At 39.2% G+C, this 20,866-nt stretch overlaps 1 protein-coding gene and 3 non-coding genes across 4 annotated transcripts in view; all 4 read left to right on the forward strand.

Annotated features, from left to right (window-relative positions):
- The first annotated feature begins 4,411 nt into the window (after nucleotides 1-4,411).
- On the forward strand, nucleotides 4,412-4,493 carry trnal-aag (transfer RNA leucine (anticodon AAG)). Its single transcript has one exon. It is a non-coding gene; the product is annotated as a tRNA-Leu (tRNA).
- Nucleotides 4,494-5,133: 640 nt separating this feature from the next.
- Nucleotides 5,134-5,215, forward strand: trnal-aag (transfer RNA leucine (anticodon AAG)). The gene has a single exon. It is a non-coding gene; the product is annotated as a tRNA-Leu (tRNA).
- A 551-nt stretch (nucleotides 5,216-5,766) lies between these two features.
- trnal-aag (transfer RNA leucine (anticodon AAG)) lies at nucleotides 5,767-5,848 on the forward strand. Its single transcript has one exon. It is a non-coding gene; the product is annotated as a tRNA-Leu (tRNA).
- Nucleotides 5,849-8,927: 3,079 nt separating this feature from the next.
- The window catches only part of bod1l1 (biorientation of chromosomes in cell division 1-like 1), a 41,498-nt gene continuing 29,559 nt past the window's right edge, over nucleotides 8,928-20,866 (forward strand). Inside the window, exons 1-6 of the mRNA XM_067456379.1 lie at nucleotides 8,928-9,164; nucleotides 9,906-10,030; nucleotides 14,082-14,299; nucleotides 15,664-16,017; nucleotides 18,515-18,664; nucleotides 19,286-19,443. Of these exons, the coding sequence (XP_067312480.1) occupies nucleotides 9,048-9,164; nucleotides 9,906-10,030; nucleotides 14,082-14,299; nucleotides 15,664-16,017; nucleotides 18,515-18,664; nucleotides 19,286-19,443 (1,122 nt within the window). The 5' untranslated portion in view covers nucleotides 8,928-9,047. The remainder of the gene's footprint in view (nucleotides 9,165-9,905; nucleotides 10,031-14,081; nucleotides 14,300-15,663; nucleotides 16,018-18,514; nucleotides 18,665-19,285; nucleotides 19,444-20,866) is intronic.

Raw genomic sequence — 20,866 nt, forward strand, 5'->3', positions numbered from 1 at the left:
CCCCAGTATAGTGATGGTGTTAGTGAGGCCAGCAGGGTCACCCTGTGGTCTGTGCGGGTCCTAACGCCCCAGTATAGTGATGGTGTTAGTGAGGTCAGCAGGGGGCGCTCACCCTGTGGTCTGTGTGGGTCCTAACGCCCCAGTATAGTGATGGTGTTAGTGAGGCCAGCAGGGTCACCCTGTGGTCTGTGTGGGTCCTAACGCCCCAGTATAGTGATGGGGACACTGTACTGTCAAAGAGCACCGTCTTTAGGATGAGACATTAAACTGAGTTCCTGACTCTCTGTGGTCGTGATCTTTCTGTCGTGATGGTGTCATACGCTGTGAAGAAGAAAGAAAAAAAACGTAAAAATAAAAAAATACATTTTAAACCGTTTAACTTTATATAAATGTCAAAATTATTACTTTCGGTAAATGGTTAAATGGTCAAAGAGCATCCCTAATCTTCTTCTCGCCAATTTGCTTGCAGCCAGAGCAGTCTTCTTTCGGTTTCTTTTGGTTTGTTTGGCAGGTGATAAATAGCCTATTTAGTTCCAGGTTTTTGGCTTCGTTTGAAACGAAGGCTTTGGCTTTGACTTTTTGTTGTTGTTGTTGCAAAATAGACATATTTATTGGATATTTCTCCCCGTTTCCTTTATAGGAATGAATAATGGTGATAAGTGCTTTGATTTCCACCACTTGTGGCCGTGGCCTACTTTAATAAACCCCGCCCTATAGCCTGATTGACAGTTGACTGTGTTAGACATCAGTGGCTTGTTCCACAAAGCTGGTTTCAGTTACTCAGGTAAGTTCGAGATTAGTTTGAGCAAACTCTGGTTTTTCAGGCTCAAGAAGGTGGATTGGTTTTTGTCAATGTTCATCACCATGGTAACTTACACTACGGCTAACCGGCTCTGGAGCTGGTTTTAGTCTGGGTAGTGGTGGGCCGTTATCGGCGTTAAAGTGCTGCATTAACGTGAGACCCTTATCGGGCAATAAAAAGAATAACGCCGTTAATCTATTCTCAAAGTTGGGTTAGGAGCTGGGTCTATACCGTTTCCCAACTGGGGTGCCGTCTGACGTGAGCAGGAGTGCCGTGCAAAAGGTGCACTTGCACCGCGGTTCATCTGACATCTGATGACGATGTCTTTAATATGGGTTGTAACTTATGCTTTATGTATGTTGCTGTCGATGGATACACATGCTGGCTTCTCAGTGATACATTACAACAGTGATAATAAAAGAAAAACGGGCAAAACGGTCTCTCTTTGTAAACTGTTCTGTGCATGCGAGTGCTGCCATGCATTAGCCTGACAAGCCAGACCCACATCCAGATGTTTGGTCTGTAAACTCTCCACTGACGGCTCAATCCGAGGGGCGGATAAACGGTTGTCTGTCAAACTTCCTCTGCACGCGATAGGATAGCGCTACACCAACCAGAGCAACGAAGGTGAAGCAGAGCTCGCTGACTGATTAAACATTCGCCGTATCCGGTCGGCTAAACTCGAACACATCTTCCCTTCTTCAGAATGACTTCAGTGCCGTTCTTTGTTCTTTTCTCAGAGAAAAGCTTAACTCAAGTCTTCCAGAGTCGCGGTCAAAGCTGATTCGACAGACCGCCGCCGTTCGCCAGTTTCTGTGTTAACTAGAAGCACGCAAACGCAACTCGGCCGTCGTCATTATGGCCCCGCCCACCGACTCTATAAACGATGTGATTGGCCCAGCAAGAGTTCGGCGAATACAGCTCAGAAGGGTATTGAGAGTTGCTAGACGACACTCGTGGGCAGATTAGATTTGCTGCCGCTAGGGTGTGTCTAGATTTCTAGGCTAGCGATGCATCATATTGATAGCACAATGACTCTTTGTACTTCTTTCCAACTTCCAATTTTTCGGGTATTTTTGGTAGCTGGATATACATCATTTGTTGTGTCTAGATATAAATGAGGATATAGTTATAAATCAAAGAGTCATAAATCAAAATGTTGGAGCAACATGGCGGCCGGCATTCGAACCCCTCACCCGTATGTGTTTTCAATGGCATATTATAAACTTACGAGAATACTTGAAAGAAGTAAATATACATTAATGAGCACATATATTTTTGAAAGGACTACGTTTTTTTAGCTAAGAATAAACTAAAAAAGTTACACAGTGTAGCTTTGAAATACATAATATTAACATCATGTACGTAGCCTACATGGAGTTATAATAGTCATTACTATTCAAGTCGTATCATAACTGGAAAAACCTGAAAACCAAAGAAAGAAAACATCTGTATTTTCTACTTTCTTTAGAGAATATACAATATTACAATTAAATATGGAAGGTCTGTTTTATTAGTGTTTTTGTTCTATTGTGTGTGCTTGTCTTCAGTTAGCTTGAGAGTTTATTTAAGGCTATATTAGATTTTTAAATGATATTGAAAATGGTGATAAGAATAATGAAATTTCAGTCGTATCAAAAATGTTGATACCTTATTTTAAGCAAAAATAACTATATTTTAATATACATTATCGTTAAAATAAAGTGATTTTTTTGTATTTATTTAAAAGTCAGGAAGAGTCATGGATCCAGTATGCACTCTTTTTTATTTCCAGAGGGTAAAGGTGAAGAGGGATGAGCTGCACTAGGAGGAGCAGTAGTTGCGGTTATGCTCATTTATCCACAAGTGTTTCAGTTTCGGTTCGTTTATGTAGCGTTCAAGCAGCAACTCTTCTTCTTGTCGCTCCTTCTCCTTGAGTAATTTCTTCTCCTGTATTTTCTTGGCCTTCTTCACTGCCCAGGTGAACAGAACATTAACTCAAAATTTTAATTCCAATGAACTCAAAATTTTAAGGCAACCATGTAACTTTTTTTCTAAATATTTTTTTACAGTGTAGGTACCTTGCGGCGTCTCTTCCTGTCATTGGCAGTGCCGTCGAAGACCTCACGCTCCTCTGGAAGTTTCCACACACTGCTGTGGTGCATCCCTTCTTCGCAAGAAGTGAGCAAAACAATCAAACAGTTGTCTTAATAAACGGCTAACCAGCGCCATTATGGACACTGAATGCTGAGAGATAATTCAATACTTGTTGTCGATATCTGCAAAGTCTCGAAAGTCTTTCGCTCTATTCATTCAAAACGCACTAACTGCAAACCTGAGTCAGATCTGCGGTTTACGGCTGCCAGAGCGGAATCTCCACTATGATGTCACAGAGAGCTCAAACACTCGCAAATACGCCATGTTTATATTTTTTAAAAACTTTTTATCCATGTTTGTAGTTCTAATCGAATTGTAGTCCAACGTGCAATGGATTGTGCACATGCTCAACATAACAAAACCCACATGTGCACACAAGACCGAGCAGGCATGTGACACTATAAAGAACTTTATTATTTATTTATTTGAATTCTAATCACTTTGAATTCATATAATATGTTCATATAAATATTATATTAATTGACAAATAGCCAAATAGTAATATAAATATAATACATTCTTAATTTTTTTAAACAACGTGTATTAATTTGAGCTCTTTGTGAACCTATAATTATTAGGCATATTTCTTTGATTCACATCATGCATTGATATAGTCAGATATCCTAAAGTGTTTATTCCTGCTTTGTAAATGCATTTAATTTAATAATAATTTTCAAAACGATCTCTAAGGGAGCGTCTTAATCCCCAAGGTCATCAGTAAGGGCACTGATCAGGGAATCAGCCCATTGATTTCTGTCCTGATCACTGAACTAGGGAGCTGATTGAGACACACCCTCACTCTTCAGAAGAGAAGTGACTCAAACGGACGCTGTGATTGGCTGTTTGCCGCACGTGTCACACTTCCAGGTGCTCGCGCTTCAATCGCTAACTCTGGATTAAACCCGAGTTGACGGAGAAAGTTTATACCGAGCTTTGAGAAACGGTTGAACTTGATCTAAACCAGGGTGGCTTTATCTGGATTTGTCAGCTCTATACCTGCACTCAGAGTTTGTTCAGCAAGCTTCATGCAACAAGCCTCGGAAATGCAAAGGGGATTGCGATTCCATTTGAATTTTGTGCAGGTTGTGGCAGATCACGGAGGAAAGGAAATAGCAAATAGGTGATTTTTTTATAACTGTTCCAAACTGGCAGGTTCATAACTTGTTAGACATTAGAAATGCAATTGCAAAAAGACTTTGCTTTTTTGTTTGAAATGTTCAATTCTATGCTTTGTGGCTAGAACAACATGCAAATTAAGTGCAGATTGTGTGCTTTGTTTAATGTAAAAATAATTTAAAGTGAGTTTGAATATAATTTTTGTGGGAAAATGGAAGGATGGAATATTAATGGATGGATATCGCGATTAAAATGTCCTTCTCTATTTTTGATTCAGCGACGGAAATATTTGGAATTTTCGTGTGGAGTGTAATTACCGAGATGGCCGAAAGGGGTCATGATCAGCTACACTTCAGCGGTAGCGTGGCCGAGCGGTCTAAGGCGCTGGATTAAGGCTCCAGTCTCTTCGGGGGCGTGGGTTCGAATCCCACCGCTGCCACATCGTTTTCATCCCATCTCACACAAACACGCAATTCACTGCATGAAAACCTCATGACGGACACACTTTGGTCTCTGCTCTTATATAAATGCTGTTTTAATTTTGTCAGATTATATACTGACTGTTAATTAATATAATATTCATGAAATGGCCTACCATTCCAAATAAACTGTACTATTTATGTGTTTTACACTGCTTTTCTAATTTTAAATTTAATTAAGTTTTTAATCGAATGTATTAGCTAATTTATTATTTTTTTAAATAATCGAATTGTTTTAATCATATAGCTTTATTCGTCAATTAAATCAAATTTCGTTTTAATCAATTTATCAACTTGTTAATTTGATTTAAATCGTGTTTTAGTTGTTTAGTTTAAATATATATTTAATACATTCAATTTGATTAGATTGTATTATTTTAATTTTCATCAAATGTATTATATGTATTGAATTGAAATATGTATTTATTTGTATTAATTGGATCAAATGTTTATATTTAAATGTTTCCATCGTTTTATTTTAAACATTATTAATTATTATTTCAATCATATTTCATTTTTATTTAATTTATTCTATGAATTTATAAATCAATTATTTTATTATTTTCTCTGTGTTCTGTAAGCTTTCTGATGCATTCCATCGGTAGCGTGGCCGAGCGGTCTAAGGCGCTGGATTAAGGCTCCAGTCTCTTCGGGGGCGTGGGTTCGAATCCCACCGCTGCCATATTTTTTTCATTCCACGTACACATCAACACGTAGACATGAACTCTGCAGTTCATGAAAATCACATGACCGGCACTCTCAAATTTCATTTTAATGTATTTAATCATTAATAAATATTTTCTGTGTGGCTGTCCTGCTGTCTATCTGACCTCCTGAGGTTTAACTCTAGTAGTTCATGTTGATGTTTTACTTAAAATAATAGTTTTGGTTGAGGTCACCATTATGGTGATCAGTTGCTGTAGTTTACCCTTGACTTTCGTTTAATTGTCTTTAAACTGCAGTTCGATTAAAAACACTTGTGCATCGATGAAGAAACAGATCAACTGAAGTTCCCCTGGAGATTTCTCATCAGGACAGGAGTAGACTACCTCTGATCAATTTATCTCTCTGAGAAAGAAAGTCCTGATTGCGAGATGAAAACTCAGAGAGAGAGAAAAATAAGAATAGTAAGATTAAAATGTCGCAATTACCAAGCTTTCATTAATTAGACTGGCCGTGTGGAGTGTAATTATCGAGATGGCCGAAAGAGGGCCTGATCGGCTGTACTTCAGCGGTAGCGTGGCCGAGCGGTCTAAGGCGCTGGATTAAGGCTCCAGTCTCTTCGGGGGCGTGGGTTCGAATCCCACCGCTGCCACATCGTTTTCATTGCATGTCCTGATCATGTCACACAAACACGCAATTCATGCATTACATGAAAACTTCATGACGGACGCACTCTGCTTTCTGGGATTACCGCGATGCTGTTTCCATTTTGTCAGATTACATACTGACAGTAAATTAATATAATATTCATGAAATAGCCTACCATTCCAAATTGACTGCTTTTCTAGTTTGTATTTAAAATTAGTTTTCAATCGAATTTATTAGCTAATTAATTATTTAAATAAAATGTATTTGATTCATTTAAAATAAATTAAATTTAATTCATGTTATTAACGTATTAATTTGATTTAAGGGCAAGTCTGTATTTTTGACTCAATTATTTTAGTTAAATCGCATTTTAGTTATTTAGTTTTATCTTTTTTATATATTTAAATGATATATATTTTAATCAATTGTAATAATTAATTAAAATTTTCCGAATACTTTGTATTGATTTTAATGACATGTTTTGTATATTTTATATAAATAAAATATGTTATTAATATATTTAAATTAAATATGTTTAATCTATTAATTTAATGTTAATTCATTTAATATTTATTTATTTAAATAAAATATTTATTTATTTAAATAATATAAATATTTTATCATTTTTATTTATTTTAATGTATGTTTAAAAACAATTTAATTTTAATCAAAATATTTATTAAACAAATATTTTATTTAAATTGCATTTTAGTTATTTTACATTTAAATAAATTGAGGTAATTTGCCATTTATCTGTATAAAATAATGTATTTATTTTAATAATTTTATTTATTTTAATGACATGTTTTATTTTTATTTAAATACAGATATTTTAATCAATGTATTTGATTTTAATATATTAATCCCAGATAACAACCGCCAAAAATTGAATAACACACCGCCCATCCGGGTACTGCTGACCGGGACTACTTATGCTTAACGCTGTTGTTGACTGTCTGGCGCCATCTCGTGGTGGCTGTAAAAAACGTAACCGGCATACAATTGAAGACTTCAAGGGTTTACTCTATAAAGTTTTAAATATGTATTATTTATTTTTTTAAACCAACACATCGACTCGAATCAGAAGGCCTCTATTAACCCATCGGAGCCGTGTTGAGCGCGTTATTTGACGTTAGCCAGGACTTTAATTAAGATTGTGTTCGTCTGAAAGAAGAATGTCATATACACCTATGATGACTTGAGGGTGAGTAAATTATGGGCTAATTAAAATTTTTGGATGTACTCCAGCATTAATTTCAACATTTATGGTAAAAACAAATCTTCAGCAATAGATAACGGCTTAAAACAGTTTGGAACTGTTTTTCTTCGCGGAAGCTTTGCGTAAGAACGAATAATAACATATTTAAACTCAAGACAATACATATAAATATTTCGTGTTTAATTACTTGAGACAAGTAGCCGTGTAATAAGTGGGATAATGTACACCCAGCCGGTTGACTGTTATCGCAGAATAAACCCCTTCAGAGTGACATTATCCCTTAACGTAGACTCACTGTATTCCGGACATCACGGTATTCCGGACACTTGAACTTTTCCGCGATTTCTATAAATAAACACTTCCTGGTCACGGCATCTATATATATCCATGTGATCTTTGCCTCCTCCTCTTTCAATTCCAACATACATTGTGTTCACAGAGCCAGTCATTTTAAAGAAATTAAGGCTAGTTTTTAACGTGCACCAATGACTGTTCAAAAAATGGCGGGGGGAGGGTTTTCCGGCTGGACTAAGGGAAGAGGGGAGAATACCTTGGCTCTTAAAACATGCTTACCTATGGTCGCCCACCAGCAAATTACACAAAAAAACATTCTTATGGTCTTATAAAATAATTATGAGTATAAATTTGCAAATATTTGTACATTTTAAAGGCATATAAACTTTCAATGAGGCACTTTGAGCGACATGAATTTGAGTGGCAGCTGCGCATCAATGCAACCTCATTAAAACACCTCAAGTTAAATTAACGTTCATGTTAGATGCTGTTTTAAAAATCATTTAAACACATCTGCGTAATTTCACGTTATCTGGTTAACGTTAGGACAGCACACACTAATAATAACATGCAATTTCACAACATATCAAGCCATTAAGTTAACATATGTTTAAGTTAACATTACTTATAATTAAGCCATAAAAGTAACGTTAATAACATTAATCATAACGTAATTTCTATAACAATAAGTTATTTGAGGACCAAATAAAAATGAATCTAGACCATTTTATAAAAGGAACTTTTAATAACATAAAAAAATGAACATCAAAAAATGCATTCAGGTCTCCCCCTTTCCCTAGTGTGTCCTGGCCTCTCTCCTCGCCTGTTAAAAAGAAAAACATAATGCTTTAAAAACACTTGAAGCCATAATTACAATAACTCACAACAGTATTGTAACATTACAATTTTAACATTAGGCTAAGTTACAGAAAAGCTTAAAAATCCATGTCTTCTTCACCATTTTGGACTGTCATGTGCTTCACAGGAGCAATCGTCAATCAAAACAGTGTATAAACACTTATAATTAATAAATATACAACATATGAAGATTAATATCCTTATTTTACCAACTTATAGTTGTTAAAATGTTTGCGTTTTATATTAGAAACGACTCCTCCTTACCTGTCCGAAACACAGTGAGTTGAAAATTTCAGCCGTCCGGAACACCGTGAGTCCTAACGGTAATCCGGACACTGCGTCTCCTTGCAGTTTTTTCAAGATTTCTCCAAAATGATTCGTCCAAAATGTGTCAATCAAACTTTGAAATGTCTGGAAGGCATGTCCCCAGAGACAGACGAACCAATCAGGTTTATTTTACCGCGGATTGATATCTTACGGGACTTTTTACTGTGCAACATGTCCGGAATACAGTGAGTCTACGTTACTTAACATACGCTGGAATGCCCGATTGACCAATCAAAATCAATTATTACTCGGCTCTATTTCACAGAGCCGTGTAATAATGTATAATATGTGTAATAATGTATAATATGTGTAATAATGTATAATATGTAAGGTCGCAGCGTGTCCGTTAGATGGCGCTGAAGATCCGCGCTTTTCTTTTTCCTCTTCTTCTCCTGCTTCCTGTGAGCGGTATAAACTTCCGCCCGGCGTTCATTCGGTAGCGCGCAGCCGCGATTGTGTTGATTTCGGAGGTTCTGCGGCACCGGTTCGGCTGGATTCGGTTCCGATGGCGGCGCTTCATCCCGGAGACCCGCAGCTGGTGTCGATGATCGTCAATCACCTGAAGACGGAGGGCCTGTTCGATCAGTTCCGGAGAGACTGTCTGGCGGACGTGGATACAAAGGCAAAACGCACTCATTTACCATGATTTTACCACAGTAATAGCCGGGTATTGTCTGATTTTACCACAGTAATAGCCGGGTATTGTCTGATTTTACCACAGTAATATTCGGCTGTTATCTGAAGTGCCTCGGACCTGATGTTACTATCACAGAACTTTATGATCACGTTAATCGATATTCCCAGAGTCCTGTGAGAAACCCCAGCTCGGGTTTATGATCAATATCAATATGTCTTAGAAAGGTGATATTTAAATGCTTAGTTTTATGATCAAAGCTCTGTAGTTTTCAAACACACACACATTTGAGAGATAAACAAATAAAGCTTCATCAAAAGCCTGATGATCATATTTGACACTCGTGGTTTTTATTATAAATGATGTTTGGATAATCAAGTAAACCTGCTTTAGTCCAGCTGAAATATTACTAACAATCTCCGAGTTATCCTCGCGTTTACTGTATAATATCAGGTCAGATTTGACCGCAGAAAGACGCGAGCTGAAGGAGGACTTGGACTTTCACTTGATTTTGTTGTTCTTCTTCTTATACTAAACGACCTTTACTTTATAGAAGAGTTTGTAGTTTAATCTGTGTTGTTGTTCTTCTTCTTATACTAAAGGACTTTTCCTTTATAAAAGAGTTTGTAGTTTAATATGTGTTGTTGTTCTTCTTCTTATACTAAAGGGACTTTTCCTTTATAAAAGAGTTTGTAGTTTAATCTGTGTTGTTGTTGTTGTTCCTCTCAGCCGGCGTATTTGCACTTACGGCAGCGAGTCGACAACTTCGTGTCCAACCATCTGGCCAATCACACATGGAGTCCACAGCTGAACAAGAACCAGCTGAGAAACAGCATCAGACAACTGGTCCAACAGTACGTGTGTGTGTGTGTGTGTGTGTGTGTGTGTGTGTGTGTGTGTGTGTGTGTGTCCGTCCGTCCGTCCGTTTGTCTGTCTATTTTCTTGTTTGTCAGCCTGTCTGTCTGTCTGCCTGTGTCTGTTTGTCTGCCTGTCTGTCTGTTTGTTTTTCTGCCTGTCTGTCTGTCCGTTTGTTTGTGTGTTTTTGTCTGTCTGCCTGTGTCTGTTTTTCTGTCTGTCCGTTTGTTTGTCTGCCTGTCTGTCTGTCCGTTTGTTTGTGTGTTTTTGTCTGTCTGCCTGTGTCTGTTTGTCTGCCTGTCTGTCTGTCTGTCCTTTTGTTTGTCTGTCCGTTTGTTTGTCTGTCTGTCCGTTTGTTTTTCTGCCTGTCTGTCCGTTTGTTTGTGTGTTTTTGTCTGTCTGTCTGTCTCTCCGTTTGTTTGTCTGCCTGTCTGTCTGTCCGTTTGTTTTTGTCTGTCTGTCTGTCCGTTTGTTTTTGTCTGTCTGTCTGTCCGTTTGTTTTTGTCTGTCTGTCTGTCCGTTTGTTTGTCTGTCCGTTTGTTTTTCTGTCTGCCTGTCTGTCTGTCCGTTTGTTTGTCTGCCTGTCTGTCTGTCCATTTGTTTGTTTTTGTCTGTCTGTCTGTCCGTTTGTTTATTTGTCTGTCTGTCTGTCCGTTTGTTTTCGTGTGTTTGTTTGCCTGTCTTTCCACTTGTTAGTGTGTGTGTTTGGTTTGTCTGCCTGTCTGTCTGTTTGTTTATTTGTTTGTCTGTCTGCCTGTCTGTCTGTTTGATTGTTTGTCTGTCCATTGGTTTGTCTGCCTGTCTGTCTGTCCGTTTGTTTTCGTGTGTTTGTTTGCCTGTCTTTCCACTTGTTAGTGTGTGTGTTTGGTTTGTCTGCCTGTCTGTCTGTTTGTTTATTTGTTTGTCTGTCTGCCTGTCTGTCTGTTTGATTGTTTGTCTGTCCGTTTATTTGTCTGCCTGTTTGATTGTTTGTCTGTCCATTGGTTTGTCTGCCTGTCTGTCTGTCCGTTTGTTTTCGTGTGTTTGTTTGTCTGTCTTACCATTTGTTAGTGTGTGTGTTTGTTTTTCTCTCCATTTGTTTGCCGGTCGGTCTGTCTGTTTGTTTGTTTGTCTGCCTGTCTGTCTGTCCGTTTGTTTTTCTCTTTCTGTCTGTCTGTCTGTCTGTCCGTTTGTTTGTGTGTTTTTGTCTGTCTGCCTGTGTCTGTTTGTCTGCCTGTCTGTCTCTCCATTTGTTTGTCTGCCTGTCTGTCCGTTTGTTTGTTTTTGTCTGTCCGTTTGTTTGTCTGCCTGTCTGTCTGTCTGTCCGTTTGTTTGTTTTTGTCTGTCTGTCTGTCCGTTTGTGTATTTGTCTGTCTGTCTGTCCGTTTGTTTTCGTGTGTTTGTTTGCCTGTCTTTCCACTTGTAAGTGTGTGTGTTTGTTTGTCGGTCTGTCTGTCAGTTTGTTTGTTTGTTTGTTTGTCGGTCTGTCTGTCTGTTTGTTTATTTGTTTGTCTGCCTGTCTGTCTGTTTGATTGTTTGTCTGTCCGTTTGTTTGTCTGCCTGTCTGTTTGTTTGTCTGTCTGTTTGATTGTTTGTCTGTCCATTGGTTTGTCTGCCTGTCTGTCTGTCCGTCCGTTTGTTTGACTGTCTTTCCATTTGTTAGTGTGTGTGTTTGTTTTTCTCTCCATTTGTTTGTCGGTCTGTCTGTTTGTTTGTTTGTCTGCCTGCCTGTCTGTCTGTCCATTTGTTTTTCTGCCTGTCTGTCTGCCTGTGTTTGTCTGCATGTCTGTCTGCCTGTGTCTCTTTGTCTGTCTGTCCATTTGTTTGTTTTTGTCTGTCTGTCTATCCGTTTGTTTGTTTGTCTTTCTGTCTGTCTGTCTGTCCGTTTGTTTTCGTGTGTTTGTTTGCCTGTCTTTCCACTTGTAAGTGTGTGTTTTGGTTGTCGGTTTGTTTGTTTGTTTGTTTGTCGGTCTGTCTGTTTGTTTATTTGTTTGTCTGCCTGTCTGTCTGTTTGATTGTTTGTCTGTCCGTTTGTTTGTCTGCCTGTCTGTTTGTTTGTCTGTCTGTTTGATTGTTTGTCTGTCCATTGGTTTGTCTGCCTGTCTGTCTGTCCGTCCGTTTGTTTGACTGTCTTTCCATTTGTTAGTGTGTGTGTTTGTTTTTCTCTCCATTTGTTTGTCTGTCTGGTTTGTTTGTCTGCCTGTCTGTCTGTCCGTTTGTTTTTCTGCCTGTCTGTCTGCCTGTGTTTGTCTGCCTGTCTGTCTGCCTGTGTCTCTTTGTCTGTCTGTCCGTTTGTTTGTTTTTGTCTGTCTGTCTGTCTATCCGTTTGTTTGTTTGTTTGTTTGCCTGTCTTTCCATTTGTTAGTGTGTGTGTTTGTCGGTCTGTTTGTTTGTCTGCCTGTCTGTTTAATTGTTTGTCTGTCCGTTTGTTTGTCTGCCTGTCTGTCTGTCCGTTTGTTTGTCTGTCTGTCTGTTTGTTTATTTGTCTGTCTGTCTGTTTGATTGTCTGTCTGTCTGTTTGATTGTTTGTCTGTCCGTTTGTTTGTCTGCCTGTCTGTTTGATTGTTTGTTTGTCTGCCTGTCTGTTTGTTTGTTTGTCTGTCTTTCCATTTGTTAGTGTGTGTGTTTGTTTTTCTCTCCATTTGTTTGTCGGTCGGTCTGTCTGTTTGTTTGTTTGTCTGCCTGTCTGTCTGTCCGTTTGTTTTTCTGCCTGTCTGTCTGCCTGTGTTTGTCTGTCCGTTTGTTTGTTTCTGTCTGTCTGTCTATCCGTTTGTTTGTTTGTTTGTCTGTCTGTCTGTCTATCCGTTTGTTTGTTTGTTTGTTTGTCTGTCTGTCTGTCTGTTTGATTGTCTGTCTGTCCGTTTGTTTGTTTTTGTCTGTCTGTCTATCCGTTTGTTTGTTTGTCTGTCTGTCTGTCTGTCTGTTTGATTGTCTGTCTGTCCGTTTGTTTTCGTGTGTTTGTTTGTCTCTCTTTCCATTTGTTAGTGTGTGTGTGTGTGTTTGTTTGTTTGCTTGTCTGCCTGTGTCAGTTTGTTTGTCTGTCCATTTGTTTGTTGGCCGGTCTGTCTGTTTGTTTGTTAGTCTGCCTGCCTGTCTGTCTGTCTGTCCGTTTGTTTTCGTGTGTTTGTTTGTCTCTCTTTCCACTTGTTAGTGTGTGTGTGTGTGTGTGTGTGTGTGTTTGTTTGTCTGCCTGTCTGTCAGTTTGTTTGTCTGTCCATTTGTTTGTTGGCCGGTCTGTCTGTTTGTTTGTTTGTTTGTTTGTTAGTCTGCCTGTCTGTCTGTTTGTTTGTCTGTCCATTTGTTTGTTGGCCGGTCTGTCTGTTTGTTTGTTTGTTTGTTTGTTAGTCTGCCTGTCTGTCTGTTTGTTTGTCTGTCCATTTGTTTGTTGGCTTGTCTGTCTGTTTGTTTGTCTCTCTTTCCATTTGTTAGTGTGTGTGTGTGTGTGTGTGTGTTTGTTTGTTTGTCTGTCCATTTGTTTGTTGGCCGGTCTGTCTGTTTGTTTGTTAGTCTGCCTGTCTGTCTGTCTGTCCGTTTGTTTTCGTGTGTTTGTTTGTCTCTCTTTCCACTTGTTAGTGTGTGTGTGTGTGTGTGTGTTGGTTTGTTTGTCTGCCTCTCTGTCAGTTTGTTTGTTTATTAGTCTGCCTGTCTGTCTGTTTGTTTGTCTGTCCATTTGTTTGTCGGCTGGTCTGTCTGTCAGTTTGTTTGTCTGTTCATTTGTTTGTTGGCCTGTCTGTTTGTTTGTTTGTTTGTTTGTTTGTTTGTTAGTCTGCCTGTCTGTTTGTTTGTCTGTCCACTGTTTGTCTGTCTGTTCAATTGTTTGTTTCTGTCTGTTTGTTTGATTTTGTCTGTCTGTCTGTTTGTTTGTTTGTCGGTCTGTTTGTTTGTTTGTCGGTCTGTTTATTTGTCCGCCCGTTTGTTTGTTTGTTAGTTTATGTCTCCCTCTCATGTCCTCCTCCCCTCTTGTCCTCCTCCCCTCCTCCTCCCCCCTCTCTCTCTCTCTCTCTCTCTCTCTCTCTCTCTCTCTCTCTCTCTCTCTCATGTCCTCCTCTTCTCTCTCTCTCTCTCTCTCAGGTCTGGTATGCTGGAGCAGGGAGTGGACAGGATCGTGGCTCAGGTTGTTGATCCGAAGGTCCATCACACCTTTCGGCCGCAGGTGGAGCGAATCGTCCGGAGGTTTCTGTCTCCAAACAGCCACGTGGAGGAGGATGAACTTCCTCCTGTAGCTCCGCCCCTTCCTGTGGAAAACCAGGAGCCGGAGCCGCTGACTGCAGATGATGGAGATGATGCCGGTGAGCCGCTCACACATTAGTATATCACCGCATAAAACGAGGCTCTTCCTCAGTGTGTCTAACGCTCTTAAATCAAGACACACTTACTGGAGAAGCAGAATTACTTTAATATTTTTATTTCATACTTATACATTTCATTGTTGTTCTTTTCTGTGAGAACATCTGTGGTTTTCCTGTCACACTTTTGTAAAAGAGATTCTTCATCTCGGTGAGATTGAAATTCCCTGGTTAAAGTGATAGTTCATCCAAAAATGAAAATTGTCGTCATTTACTCTCCCTCATGTTGTTCCAAACCTGTATGAGTTTCTTCTGCTGAACACAAAAAAATATATTTTGAAGAATGTTTGTACACTGCAAAAAATGCTCTTTTTCCTTAGTATTTTTGTCTTGTTTCTAGTCCAAATATCTAAAAATTCTTACAATAAGAAACATTTGCTAGACAAGTACAAATTATTGTCTTGTTTTGGAAAAAATAATTCAAAATGAAGAGAGTTTTTGCTTAAAATAAGATAAATAATCTGCCAATGGGGTGAGAGAAATAATCTTGTTTTCTGTTTGAATTAAGATTATTCTTCTCACCCCATTGGCAGATTATTTATCTTATTTTAAGCAAAAACTCTCTTCATTTTGAGTTATTTTTCCCAAAACAAGACAATTACTTTTGCTTGTCTAGTAAATACTTCTTGTTTTAATAATTTTTAGATGTTTGGACTAGAAACAAGACAAAAATACTGAGTAAGAAGAGCATTTTTTTGCAGTGTAACAAAGCGGAGAGAACAACCATTCATATTTTTGGGTGAGCTAAATAAAGGACATCAGAAGATGTCCTTAAAGGGTTAGTTCACCCAAAAATGTAAATTGTGTAAAAAAAATAAAACCCATCTCACTACAAAACCCTAAATAACGGCTTATATATAGTGATGTTTAATTTCTAAACAAAGATTTGAACCGTTATGAGTCAGTGAATCGATTGATGATCCGGATCGCGAGTCAAACTGCTGAAATCATGTGACTTTGGTGATCCGAATCATGGATCGATTCACTGATTCATAACGGTTCGAAGCTATATAAGTCGTTATTTAGTGTTTTTGCGCACTAACTCTATTCTGGCCTCTTCATCAATGATTGTAGAGCCGCTGTAGTGAGATGGGCTTTGTAACGACGTCTTTAGTGCCTTTATGGGTCTTGAGAGAGGAAATGACATTGGTGTCAATGAAGGCCTTTCTGAGCCATCGGATTTCAACACTAATATCTTCATCTGTGTGTGAAGATGAGCGGAGGACTGACGGCTGGCCAACCACAGGAGGAATTAATCACACAATTTACATTTCTGGACGAACTAACCCTTTATTTCCACTGATTAGTGGTGTTGTGTTCTCCAGGTGCGAGTTCCAGCGCCGACGTTCAGATCCAGAGCAGTGTTTCCGACCCGATCCAGGATCCCACAGAGGACGAGATGATGGACATCAGCCTCCCTGAGGAAGAGGAGCCCAGCGCAGAGATAAAGGAGGAGGAGGCTGCGAGAGACGGAGGAGTGGAAGAGGAGGAGAAGGATGGAGAGCTGGAGGAGGTGAAGGAGGAGGAGGAGGAGGAGGAGGGAGATGTTGGGAAGGAGAGCAGCATTAAATCCTCCGGGAAGATGAGAGAGGAGAGCCGAGAAACGGACTCACAGAAACCATCCAGTGTTAAACAGAAGACCAGAGAGCGCCTGAGAGAAGGTACGACAGCAGATTATAGATTACTGTATATACCGGACTATAAATCGATCATAGGCGTAATTTGCGGGTCGGACATGTCCCCACCACTTTTTGAAACATTGAAACATCTTGTTGCACGGATGAACCTAACTAATACAAACACAACATCTCTGGTTAACTAGAAGAGCATAGTTTCTGATGAACCTAACGGACCCACTTTATATTAGGTGGCCTTAACTACTATGTACTAACATTTTAATTAATCATTTGATACAATGCACTCATTGGCCCTCATTTATCAATCTTGCGTAGAAACTGGTGTATATGTTGGCGTAAGATTATGCTTACACTCCTCTCACCGCCTGATTTATGAAACTGTGCGCACCTCTGCAATTCAGGTGTACGCAATACTTGCCCTTGATAAATGCGGCGGCTGAAAACGATCGTCATTAGAATAACACGCCCCTATATATTCAAGTCTCCGCCTCCCGCACGCCCTCATTTTACGCCATGGACAAACAGAAGACGGCAAAGAAGCGAAACTTCTCCGACGTGGAGATCGGGCGCGCTCAATCATCTCACTAGTCCACTAGTCAGGGCACTGATTAGAACATAAGTCAATGGGCTGACTCCCTGATCAGTGCCCTGACTAGTGAACTAGTGAGATGATTGAGACGCGCCCATCAAGACCATCAGGGAAGTGGAAAAAAAAAAACGAAATTGTTTTATTTAAGAGTATAAAGAGTGGGAATAAATGCACCCACAAAAACAAAATATGAACCCAAATTACGAGTACTGTTATTAGTGTGGGAGTTGAGAAGCGCACCCCAGCAGTTTAAAGCTGTTTTGATGATAAATTACCATCACAATGCATTATTTTACAGCACGTTTTGAAACAATTAGCATTTAATTTCGTATCACGGCACATGTATTGGGGTGTACGACAGTGATGATGATGTGATGTGGAGTACCATTCATTCACATTAATAATTACATGACAATTTGTAAGATTCTTATTATTATTATTCTTCTTATTGTTATTATTCTTAATGACGCTTGTTATTTTATGTTTTTATTGATTTTATTATTATTTAAAAGAAGAAGGTCATTTTTATTATTTTGTCAGTCTGAATTATTTTAGTCCCAGTCCGTGCGCAGCTGCCGGGCCAGGCGGGCCGGTAAAGCGCACAGGCTCGCGACTGGAGGAATACATATGCCTACAAATCAAACGCTTTGGTAAAGTCACACAAATTAAACATTGACGTTCATGTTGCACAAAATAAACACTGAATGTTGTTGTTGTGGTTTTTAACAGTGGGTCATATAGCATATCTTTGTCAGTGCGTTTTGTGGTGTTAGGAATTGTTTTTCTGCGCATTTTCCCGCTAACTCAAACGTGCGTACACCACCTCCTGAGCTGGCGTAGGATTTGAGCGTGTGTGTGTGTGTGTGTGTGTGTGCGTACACCACCTCCTGAGCTGGAGTAGGATTTGAGCGTGTGTGTGTGTGTGTGTGCGTACACCGCCTCCTGAGCTGGCGTAGGATTTGAGCGTGTGTGTGTGTGTGTGTGTGTGTGCGTACACCACCTCCTGAGCTGGAGTAGGATTTGAGCGTGCCGTACGCCAACATCCATATTGATAAATCTCAAAGTCACCGTGGGTTTGGGTGTACGCTGAAAATTTGGTGTACGCACTTTTGATAAATGAGGGCCATTGTGTACATGCATGCTTTTACATTGTACTTACATTTTAAAAATACCTGCATGTAAAACTGTCCCTGCTCTTGATATACAACCACTGATGATATTCGGTATAGATGCAAGAATTAATCATTAGGATTATGTTAATAAGTTAACTGTTGAATTGATTTTTGGTTTCTTAATATAAATCCCCCCCCCATACACATATGTCCCACCCACTTTTTAAAACAAAGTTATGCCACTGAAATCGATCCAGAGAATAAGTCGCATCAGTCAAAAAATGCGTCATGAAGAGGGAAAGAAACGTAAGTAAGTCGCATTAGAGCAGAAGCGGTGCGCACCCGCTCGCTGTGCATAATGGAGCAGCAGAAGGAAAGTTTGGAGGGAGTGAGAAACGTGTGAGGGACTGGCGAAAAGCAGAGGTTACTTTAACTGTAATGAAGAAAACGAATAAAAGCTAATCGCGGACTGAAAGCAAGATGGCCAGAGCTGGAGGAACGAGTCCACACACTGCAAAAAATGCTTGTATTTCTTAGTATTTTTGTCTTGTTTCTAGCCCTGTTTTTAACACTGATAATAGTCCTAAATGTGTGTTGATCATCAGATCCTCATCTGAGAATGATTAGGGAAGGATGTGACACTGAAGACTGGAGTAATGATGATAAATTCAGCTTTGATCACAGGAATAAATCACACTTTATTATATATTCACAAAGACAACAGATGATCTACACTGGAGGAATATTTCACTGCTTTACTGGATCAAATGAATGCCTCTGTGGGCAGAAAAGTGAGCGAACATGTGTTGTGTTTGTTTAGAGTACTCGTTGGAGGACTCGGATCTGGAGGGCCTCAGTGACATCACCGTGAGTTCTGTCCACACCAGCGACCTGTCCTCGTTTGAGGGAGAAAGTGACGAGGACGAGCCGCCATCTGAGTCCACAGAGGAGGGAGAGCTCAGCTCTGAGGGTGAGAAGCACATCGTGTGTGTGTGTGTTTGAGTGATGAATAGGTGCAGGGGCTGTGAGTGTGTGTGTGTGTGGAACTCATTGCTGCTCAGATTCCCTGCATGGCTGATGAACAGATCTTTACACTGCAAAAAAAAATGCTTTTCTTACTCAGTATTTTTGTCTTGTTTCTAGTCCAAACATCTAAAAAATCTTAAAACAAGAAGTATTTACTAGACAAGCAAAAGTAATTGTCTTGTTTTGGGGAAAAATAACTCAAAATGAAGAGAGTTTTTGCTTAAAATAAGATAAATAATCGGCCAATGGGGTGAGAAAAATAATCTTGTTTTCTGTTTGAATTAAGATTATTTTTCTCACCCCATTGGCAGATTATTTATCTTATTTTAAGCAAAAACTCTCTTCATTTTGAGTTATTTCTTCCTAAAACAAGACAATAATTTGTACTTGTCTAGTAAATGTTTCTTAATGTAAGATTTTGTAGATATTTAGACTAGAAACAAGACAAAAACACTAAGTAAGAAATTCATTATGAATTTGTACATGTTCTACCGCACCTATGATGTCTTTGTCCCTGTAAGTCATTTATTTTTAGTGGACTTAAATAAAGTGTGTGTGTGTGTAGGTGAGGGAGGACAGAAGACGGGTGAGGACTCTGAGGGCAGCAGGGAGAAGAAGCCTCGTGGTGTGAGACAGGGATATATTCACAAACCCTTCCTGTACTCACGCTACTACAGCGACTCCGACGACGAGGTGACGGTGGAGCAGCGCCGGCGCTCCGTGGTAAACACACGCTTAGTATATTCACTAAAACCTGAAACAACATTGGTACTTAAAATAAAAGAACGAGAGAACTTATTTTATTTCAACTAGTGTGCCAGGTAAGATTTCTTATTTGCATTTAGTTTAAAGGGCTGGTTCCGTGTTTTTTTCTAGTCTTGGTTGTGTTTATAGGGCGCAGTATAACATGTCTTATTACTTCTTTTTTTTTTCTTTTTTTTTTTATGCCATATTTTTCTTCTATTCTCCCTTTATTCCACACCGCTGTCTCCACTGTCCTTTGAACGGCTCGTTTGCTTCCTGCTTCTATGAAGCCCATCCCTCCGAAAAATGCAATGGTCTTAGATTGGTCAGATGGCCAAATGTAGTTTCCTGTATTTTTATTGGCTGCATAAAAGGGCCACGCCCCTTCCCATTACGGGCAGAAGTCACATCTGCGGAGACTAGCGAGGGTTTATGATGTCACCAACCCAGGAAGAAGCTTGTTGTAGTCCAAACCGGACATTTTTGTAGGCAATAAACTGCCGTAACTTTAAAAGACAATATCTCCGTTTGCAGTGAACGTTCAGCGTAACTTTGAAAACTTTGCAAAAACTTTGCAGTAACTTTGCAGAGACTGTTTATGCTCAAGCAGCGACATTACACACTAACTAAAGTTAAACAAGTCAAATCACAGCGACATCACACACTAACTAAAGTTACACAAGGCAAATTGCATGCAACCACCCCTTTAACTTGATGGATTAAAACGGCTGAAACTAAAATCAAAATCAGTAGTACCGTATTTTCCGGACTATACGTTTTTTTCTAAGTTTGGCTGGTCCTATGACTTATAGTCAGGTGCGACTTGTATATCAAATTTAATCCATACTGACTGACAAGAATAAACATTTAGCTACGTCTACAACCGCGAGAGGGCGCTCTATGCTTCTCCATTAGCCTACCCCTGACGAAAACAACTGAAAACTGAAAAAAAACTATTAACTGAAATTTTAACTTAAAAGACAACAACTGAGAAAGACTGAACACAAACAAAATGGCCCCCCCATAAAGAAAATCCTATTTAGCAAATTACAAACTGCAGGTAGTAAAATATGCAGCCGGAAATGGTAATGGAGCAGCAGAAAGAAAGTTTGATGTGCGTGAGAAACGTGTGAGGGACTGGCCAAAAGCAGAGGTGACTTTAACTGTAATGAAGAAAACAAAGAAAGCTAATCGCGGACTGAAAGCAAGATGTATGTTTTTTTTCGTCTTCATGACACATTTTTTGACTGATGGAACTTGTACTCTGGAGCGACTTGTATTCTGGAAAATACGGTGACTATATGGACATATAAAAAAAAAAAAACATGATATGGATATCAATATGATGATACCTGTTTTTTATCCCATTCACTTGGGAGTGTCTTGCCTTAAATATTTTATG

Source organism: Pseudorasbora parva, chromosome 11 (genome assembly GCF_024679245.1).
Source record: "Pseudorasbora parva isolate DD20220531a chromosome 11, ASM2467924v1, whole genome shotgun sequence".
Classification (NCBI taxonomy): domain Eukaryota; kingdom Metazoa; phylum Chordata; class Actinopteri; order Cypriniformes; family Gobionidae; genus Pseudorasbora; species Pseudorasbora parva.